This window comes from Melanostigma gelatinosum (genome assembly GCF_949748355.1).
Source record: "Melanostigma gelatinosum genome assembly, chromosome: 16".
NCBI lineage: Eukaryota > Metazoa > Chordata > Actinopteri > Perciformes > Zoarcidae > Melanostigma > Melanostigma gelatinosum.
In genome coordinates this window covers 24,741,717-24,750,875 of record NC_136649.1, presented here as the reverse complement: position 1 = coordinate 24,750,875, position 9,159 = coordinate 24,741,717, and the positions used below count along the sequence as shown (strand labels likewise).

The window sequence follows — 9,159 nt, the reverse complement described above, 5'->3', positions numbered from 1 at the left end:
CTCCTCTGATTCTTCAGCTTCACATCTCTCAGACAAGAAACAGGACAGGCTCAGGACACACACACAGAGGTATATATATATATATATATATATATATATATATATATATATATATAATAATTTATCATGGTCTGGTTCCAGCTTCTGTGATCAGAAATCTGAATTATTGTCTTTATTCATAAATCAATGAATTGTTTGTGTGTTGATCAGAGATGATTAATCAATCTCATCATAAACAGCTGATGATCGATGGAGTTAGTTTACAAGCAAAATGTGCTAAATATTTACACCATCACTAAAAAGTTAGCTCGATTCTCTGATGCTTTTATTTCGAAGAACGTGTCTTCACTAGCGAATGTTGTTTAGTTCAGTAGTTCGAACTAAACTCTGTTAAACAAAAGAATAAATCATCACAAGATTAGATTTAAACTGGGACAGCTTCCTGTTTCAGAGTTCCACAATAAAAGCATCGTAGAACAAGCTGGACTTAACCTCTTCAGACTTCACAGGAGAAACATCAACATGACGGATTACTAACCGTTTAACTAAATTAACCTCTAAATAGACATAAATATATATTCTGTATGTACATACAGGTCATCCCTCCACACATTGAGTCAGTGAGACCAAACCAAAGCTAACTACTCCTCCAGCAGTAACCGGTGCAAACTACTCCTCCAGCAGTAACCGGTGCCAACTAGTCCTCCAGCAGTAACCGGTGCAAACTACTCCAGCAGTAACCGGTGCCAACTAGTCCTCCAGCAGTAACCGGTGCAAACTAGTCCTCCAGCAGTAACCGGTGCAAACTACTCCTCCAGCCGTAACCGGTGCCAACTAGTCCTCCAGCAGTAACCGGTGCCAACTAGTCCTCCAGCAGTAACCGGTGCCAACTAGTCCTCCAGCAGTAACCGGTGCCAACTAGTCCTCCAGCAGTAACCGGTGCCAACTAGTCCTCCAGCAGTAACCGGTGCCAACTAGTCCTCCAGCAGTAACCGGTGCCAACTAGTCCTGCAGCAGTAACCAGTGCCAACTAGTCCTCCAGCAGTAACCGGTGCCAACTAGTCCTCCAGCAGTAACCGGTGCCAACTAGTCCTCCAGCAGTAACCGGTGCCAACTAGTCCTCCAGCAGTAACCGGTGCCAACTAGTCCTCCAGCAGTAACCGGTGCCAACTAGTCCTGCAGCAGTAACCGGTGCCAACTAGTCCTGCAGCAGTAAACGGTGCCAACTAGTCCAGCAGTAACCGGTGCCAACTAGTCCTCCAGCAGTAACCGGTGCCAACTAGTCCTCCAGCAGTAACCGGTGCCAACTAGTCCAGCAGTAACCGGTGCCAACTAGTCCAGCAGTAACCGGTGCCAACTAGTCCAGCAGTAACCAGTGCTAACTAGTCCAGCAGTAACTGGTGCCAACTAGTCCAGCAGTAACCAGTGCTAACTAGTCCAGCAGTAACTGGTGCCAACTAGTCCAGCAGTAACCGGTGCTAAATAGCTCTACTACGGACCAGCTGCAGACAGACAGTCAGCTAGTTAACAACAGTTAGCAGTCCCGGCTAACACACTGACAAACAAACAACCTGTAACAGGAGCTCACTGCAGAGACAAGTCGACCAACTTTGCCAGCACGCTACCTAGCATGCTAGTAGCCGCGGGCGTCTGAAGCCATGATACACCTGGCTAACTGGCTAGCATCCGTGGCTAACTAATGCAGAGCTAGTCAAATCTATTGTAGAACAAACGTGAGCACGTTCACGTTGGTTTGTTGACATGTTTGTTTGTGCTGTAAACACAGTTAGCTTTAGCTTCAAGCTAACATAGTTTGTTGACATGTTTGTCTGTGCTGTAAACACAGTTAGCTTTAGCTTCAAGCTAACAGGGGCAGAGGGTCAAACTAACCTGGAGGTTATAAAACCTACTGGCAGCACGAAACCCTCCAGACGCGCGTTTCCCGGGTTGGTCCCGTTAGTCCCGGACCCTCCGTGTGTCGGTGGCTGATTAAACGTAGTTTTTAAACCCTAAATCACGTGTTTAATGCAGATATTCTGCAGCTATCTGCTCATCTGAGCTCACTACGAACAGAACGACGTCCAGCTGGGGCCGCTACGTCATGACCTAAAGCCTGCTGCTCTTACGTCATGAAGTAGGAAGCCCGCCGAAGATCGTGTATGTTCAATACGATGCTTCTTTTTGCAAACGTAATTTTGCTATCAAGAAAGAACTGGAGCTAAATACATAAGACAATAACTTCACCTGTGCTCCGAATTATTGTTTTTACTGAAGTATTCATGTTTATTTTATCACTGTATTAATTTTAGAAAATGTACAAGAGGATGAAAATCACAAGTAAAAACAGCAAAATATTAAAACGACATTTTTTAACATGCTAACAATCAAACGGTTGAATAGGAACTCTGATCTAGTAAAAGTAATAATACCTCAGTGTCGAAATACTCAGATATTTGAGTAGTTTCTCTCCACAACTGGAATTTAATCTCCATGTAACACTCTTTTATTGTCTGTAAGAGCCATTTTGTTGTTGTTTTATTTTATACAACCACCCACCACAGGTTAATATAATGAGGGGGTCACTTGAGTCAGCTGTTGCTGAGTTAGCAGGAGCAAACCGTTTTTGACGTGCCACGTTTAATCAGTGGCGGCCGTCAGTGCCTGCAAGGCCTTCTCTGCTGGCCTAAACACAATCACAAAGCTATTTATATATATTTTTTTAAAGAAAAAAAAATTATAATTTATTTTATAATTTAATAATTTTGACCGACGCCATCTTGGTTTTTATCTGTCGCCATCTTGGTTCATGGCCGTGACCATCTTGGTTTTTGGCCATCACCATCTTGGTTTATGGCTGACGCCATCTTGTTTTTTTGCAACCATAAGTGATGCTAGTTGGTGGAGCTAAGTACAACCAGACACTGAATAAGACATTTTTAGGCAACCAAAAAGTAACAATTACCTTCGATGAAGGTAAAACACACTAAAGGGTTAAAGTTTTAAGACGAAAATACTGACAACCCGACATCGCCGTGGTGTTGACCTGTCAATCACAAGGTAGCCCCGCCCTAAAGCATACTCTGCTTTATGGTCTATTTTACTTTTGGCTTCACTTTAGAACCGGAGGTTGACGCCACTAAATAAAAAATTTGTGTGTCCAAAGAGATACATAATATTGTTTATATACACAAAATTATGTTGAAGGATAGTAAATTTATTGTGCATAGGTATTCTCTTAACTATCTAGTCCTTCGACCTCTCAAAGCGCTTTTTATTACACGTCATCCACACATTCTTCAGGATCAGCCCAAGAACACCTGGACATGAGGACTGGAGGATCTTCTGATTAGAGGACGACTCACTCTAAGAGTCTGTGAGGACTTCTGATCATATGATGTAGGTCAGACCTGATCAAATCCTGTTGGTTGTTTTAAACACCAGCTAATCTGTCCCTTTAACAGAGGTCACAGGTCAGGGTTAGGTTATAAGAAGACACAAACTCCAACAAACCTAAGATGAAAACTTTATTCATTTGAGTCAAACAGAAAAAAACTAGTACAGGAGCCAATGAAAACCTTCTGGGGATGTTTATGTATCAAAGAACATTTTATGTTTACGTTACCAAGAATCACAGATAGATTTATCAGATACATTTTGTATTAACTGAGGATCTACTGAGAATCTCAAGTAGATCTGTGATTCATCACCAGTCTATCTTCAAAAGATCTCAAGCAGATCTCTGGTGGATCCACAGTCGATCTCTGAAGAATCCCCAACAGATCTCCCATGGATCAACAGTAGATCTCTGGAGAATCCCCAACAGATCTCCCATGGATCAACAGTAGATCTCTGGAGAATCCCCAACAGATCTCCCATGGATCAACAGTAGATCTCTGGTGAATCCCCAACAGATCTCTGGTGGATCTCCAGTAGATCGGTAGTAGAACTGTGGTGGATTCCCAGTAGATAAGCCGTGGATTCTGAGTAGATCTCGGGAGGATCTGTAGTAGATCTCGAGGGGATTCCCAGTAGATCTCTAGTGAATCTCCAGAGGATCTGTTGTAGATCTTGATGAGGTGAACTGCCTCAGGGCAGAATCTCTCTGCGGACTTCGCTCAGGGTAAGGTCGCCGCGGATATTGACTTGTTTAATATTTTTCAGGTCACTGATCCGGTGTTGGTACGACAACAGGTGAGAGTTGTTGACAGCGACCTTAAACTCTCTGGTGGCGCACATGATCTTCATCTGCAACAATAAACCACAAACTCATCATCATCAACCTGCGTTGTCAGAGACTGGCACTTTAAATACACGTTATGGTGCATTCAGGGACCCTCCGACAACTCAGCCTCATCATTAGAAGACAAAGAAAAAGCTAACAAGGACTCAGTATTAATAATGAAACCTAAACTAGGAGTATTTTAATATAACTTAAATATCTGACCTCAAATGGCTGTCCTTGGGTGAAGGGGAAATGCCCTGAGCATTCTCTCTCCTCTTTTCCCCACTTATTGCCAATGCGGGAGTTCCTGACGATCACCTTTCTGCCATTTTCATTGAAGCGAGGGTTGAAGTGGAAGGCCACGTCGTTTGGTAGTTTTAACATATCCACTGCGATCCTGAAACACAACCAGATGATTTAGCTGCATTACAGTATGTCACCATTCAGCCATCCATCCATTGTTCATGTTCAACTGTTCATACTGACCTGTTAGCATTTGGTTTGATGGTTCCAACGATGGTGATGAGCAGTTTGTCATGAACTCCTTCAGGCAGAGTGTACGGAGCCGTCTGTCAACAGGATACAGCTGTTCACTCCACCCATCATCATCCATCCATCCATCAACCATCAATGATCATCATCCATCGACCATCCATCCATTCATCATACATCAACCATCATCATCCATCAACCATCCATCCATCCATCATCCATCAACCATCAACAATCATCTATCAACCATCATCAATCATCCATCAATCATCCATCACCCATCATCCATTCATCATCCATCATCCATCAACCATCTTCCATCATCCATCAATCATCCATCTTCCATCAACCATCATCTATCATCATCATCCATCCATCAACCATCCATCCATTCATCATACATCAACCATCATCATCCATCAACCATCATCCATCAACCATCATCCATCATCATCCATCATCCATTATCATCCATCATCATCCATCCATTGATCATGATACATCATCCATCATCCATCATTCATCCATCATTCATCTTCCATCAACCATCAACCATCATCATCCATCAATCATCCATCTTCCATCATACATCATCATCCATCTTCCATCATCTATCAACCATCTTCCATCATCATCCATCAAACATCCATCAATCATCCATCATCATCCAGCATCCATCAACCATCATCTATCAACCATCATCCATCCATCAATCATCCATCAACCATCATCCATCAACCATCAATCATCCATCAACCATCATCCATAAATCATCCATCATCCATCAACCATCAACCATCTTCCATGAACCATCATCCATCATCATCCATTCATCATCCATCATCATCCATCATTCATCCATCTTCCATCAACCATCATCTATCAACCATCATCCATCCATCAACCATCATCTATCAACCATCATCTATCAACCATCAACCATCATCTATCAACCATCATCCATCAACCATCATCATCCATCATCATTCATCATCATCCATCATCATCCATCATCAACCATCAACCATCATCTATCAACCATCATCCATCAACCATCATCATCCATCATCATTCATCATCATCCATCATCATCCATCATCAACCATCAACCATCATCTATCAACCATCATCCATCAACCATCATCATCCATCATCATTCATCATCATCCATCATCAACCATCAACCATCATCTATCAACCATCATCCATCAACCATCATCATCCATCATCATTCATCATCATCCATCATCCATCATCCATCATCCATCATCTTATCCCTCATCATCCATCATCTCATCCCCCATCATCCATCCATCATTCATCCATCAACCATCATCCATCTAGCTTTCTCTCTCACCATAATCTTTTGGGGGGCCGGACCGAATCCAGGTCCAGGTCCGGGCTGGCTCGGCTGGCTTGGCTGTCCGTGCCAGGAGGGCTGGCTGGGCTGGCTTGGCTGTCCGGGCCAGGAGGGTTGGCTGGGCTGGCTGGGTTGGCTTGGCTGTCCGGGCCAGGAGGGTTGGCTGGGCTGGCTGGGTTGTCCCGGCTGTCCGGGCCAGGAGGGTTGGCTGGGCTGGTTTGGCTGTCCGGGCCAGGAGGGCTGGCTTGGCTGTCCCGGCTGTCCAGGCCAAGCCCCTCCTCCTCCAGACTGATCTCCAGGCCAGGTGGGGTTAGCAGGTTGTTGTCCAGGCCAGGTACCACCTTGTGGTTGCTGTTTGCCACCAGAGGGCCAACCTCCAAGAGCGTCTTCCAGCTGCAGAAAGAAAGGAAAGAACAGGAAGTGAGAAACATGACTGGCTGCAGTTCCTCTGACATCCACCAGGTGCTGCTGTCACCAAAGTGAATGAGAGAACAGTTGTAGTTCTCTACGAACACTGAGTCAGTAGTGGTTTAGAGTGCCACATACTTCCTGTTAGAGGTCAGTCAGGTTCAAAACTCCACACTCCGGACTAAACTATGTGTACACATGTGTGTGTAAACCATATGGTACAAACAATGAAAAAGACGGGACGGGACTGTTGACATTGTGAGTGAATACTAATTATGAGACTTCGTTTATAGTTTGGTTACTGGTCCCTGTTCTCTGGATGTAGAGCTCGCTATACAGTCTATGAGCTAATGCTAAAGCTAATGCTGCTAGCTACGTTGACTGAGTTTATGTTGGATCATTTTAAACTCAAGCGTGCTCTTGCTAGTTTCTGAAGATCACCAACCTTCATGACACAAAGTGTAAGACAGTCTGGTGAGTCTGAGTGATAAAACAACGCTGTCCCTGAACGCAGCACAGAGTGAGTCTGTGTGTGTGAGGATTACAGGGTGTGTTGGTGACGGACTCATCAGGAATGTTCTGTGGGAAGGTGCTGGTTTAAGAGATGAATGCCACCTTGTTGACGTTCATAACCCCCAACCCCCCCCCCCCCACACACACACACACACACACACACACACACACTCTGCAAGCACTCAGCTACAGTGCGTGTTTTGTGTCTCTGAAGCTCACGAAACAACCTCAACGACTTCTTACTGCTCAGTGTTCACATTCTTCATGTGTATTTACATCTATTTGTATATATGTGAAATGTCTATGTGTATTTATATCTATGTGACTGACTGAATATAATAGATCGTAGATGTAAACAGCTGGTCGGTAACATTAAAGCACCACAGAAGTCGAAGATGTTACGTTCATTTAAATGACGAAGTTAAAGTCAAATAACAACTTTTTGTGATATTTCAGTTCAGTTTTTTTCTGTACAAAAAACTGAACACCAAAAGATGAATTTATCTCACTGTCTCAGAAGAGGAAGTAAAAGAATGAGGAGGATGAATAAATAAGAACCCATGTGACACATTGATGAACAATAACATCAAAGATATTCAAATATGAAGATCAGACTCACGTTCATGCTGCTGCTTTGTGACCTGAAACACAAAGAGAACCAGTCAGAGGGTGTGGAGGGCCAGCCCTGACACAAGCAGCCATTTATACTGCGTGGTATTAGTACTGTTACTGAGTAGTATTTACACTGTGTGGTATTAGTATGTTTACTGTCAGAGTAGTATTTATACTGTGTGGTATTAGTACTGTCACAGAGTAGTATTTATACTGTGTGGTATTAGTACTGTCACAGAGTATTTATACTGTGTGGTATTAGTACTGTCACAGAGTAGTATTTATACTGTGTGGTATTAGTACTTTTAAACACAAACAGCCTCCAGCAGGAAGTAAACGTCACATGATCTCATTCCCATGATCTCATTCTCACTAAACTCGTCAATAAAAACTTCAAGACAATAAATAAAGTGGAGAAGAAGAAGAAGCAGGAAGTAGAAGTACACGTACCTGAAGTTACCTGAGAGAGCTGCAGACACAAACTGACACTCTGTGAAACATGAGTGTGTTTTAAGTCCTGAGGAGCCTCACCCTGTTTCTACATCCAGACCACACCCACACACCCACACACACACACACACACACCAACAAACACACACACACCAACACACACACACACACCAACACACACACACACATAGATACACGCACACACACAGATACACACACACACACACACACCAACAAACACACACACACTAACACACACACACACCAACAAACACACACACACCAACACACACACACACATAGATACACGCACACACACACACACACACACACAGACACACACACACACACACACACACACACACACACAGATACACAGACACACACACGTGTGGTAGCGTTGCCATGCAAACTGTATTTTGAGATCAGCTTTTGTTTGATTGAAAACAGGTTTTTCTTCCTCCCACAGACATAAAGACAAAGACACAAAGATATAAAGATATGAAGACATAAAGACACAAAGCCATGAAGACATAAAGACACAAAAACATAAAGACAAAGACACAAAGACATAAAGACACACGTAGGAGACAATGGTCTGTGTGACCTCTGAACCCGGAACAAAAAACTAAAAACAGCTAAGTTATCGCACGTGTGTTCTGGGAGGCTACGCTAAACTAGCTTAATGGGAAAACAACAGCAGCAAACAATCTACGAACTCTCCCCGCAGCGTTTAGCTGTTCCTACTGATTCAAACAGGATAAAGCAATCACCACACAACCCCCATTCCTCCAGACCATCATTCCTGGTTTGTAAAAGAAAACAGCCCAAACAGATTCAATTGTCCGGACAATAACTCCGCGCATGACGGTAAAGCTCCTTGGTGGCGAGGCGCAGGGGTGGATGAGATCCGCCCTGAGATGCTGAAAGTGCTGGACATAGTTGGGCTGTCCTGGCTGACACGCCTCTTCAATGTCACATGGGGGTCGGGATCAGTGCCCATGGACAGGCAGACCGGGGTGGTGGTTCCCATCTTCAAAAAGAGGGACCGGAGAGTGTGCTCGAATTACCGGGGTATCACACTGCTCAGCCTCCCGGGGAA

At 43.8% G+C, this 9,159-nt stretch overlaps 1 protein-coding gene across 2 annotated transcripts; it reads right to left on the bottom strand.

Annotated features, from left to right (window-relative positions):
• Window positions 1–3,511: 3,511 nt before the first annotated feature.
• Window positions 3,512–8,155, bottom strand: lgals3b (lectin, galactoside binding soluble 3b). Of its 2 annotated transcripts, none has more exons than XM_079287203.1 (6): window positions 8,058–8,155; window positions 7,615–7,636; window positions 6,072–6,467; window positions 4,709–4,791; window positions 4,445–4,619; window positions 3,512–4,245 (listed from the first exon to the last, which is right to left on the bottom strand). In XM_079287203.1, the coding sequence occupies exons 2-6, from the start codon at window positions 7,618–7,620 to the stop codon at window positions 4,087–4,089; spliced, it is 819 nt and encodes a 272-aa protein (XP_079143329.1). In that variant the 5' UTR covers window positions 7,621–7,636; window positions 8,058–8,155; the 3' UTR covers window positions 3,512–4,086. The 2 variants fall into 2 exon arrangements, with proteins under 2 accessions (XP_079143329.1, XP_079143330.1); XM_079287204.1 differs by having other exon boundaries at window positions 8,068–8,094.
• Window positions 8,156–9,159: the final 1,004 nt, after the last annotated feature.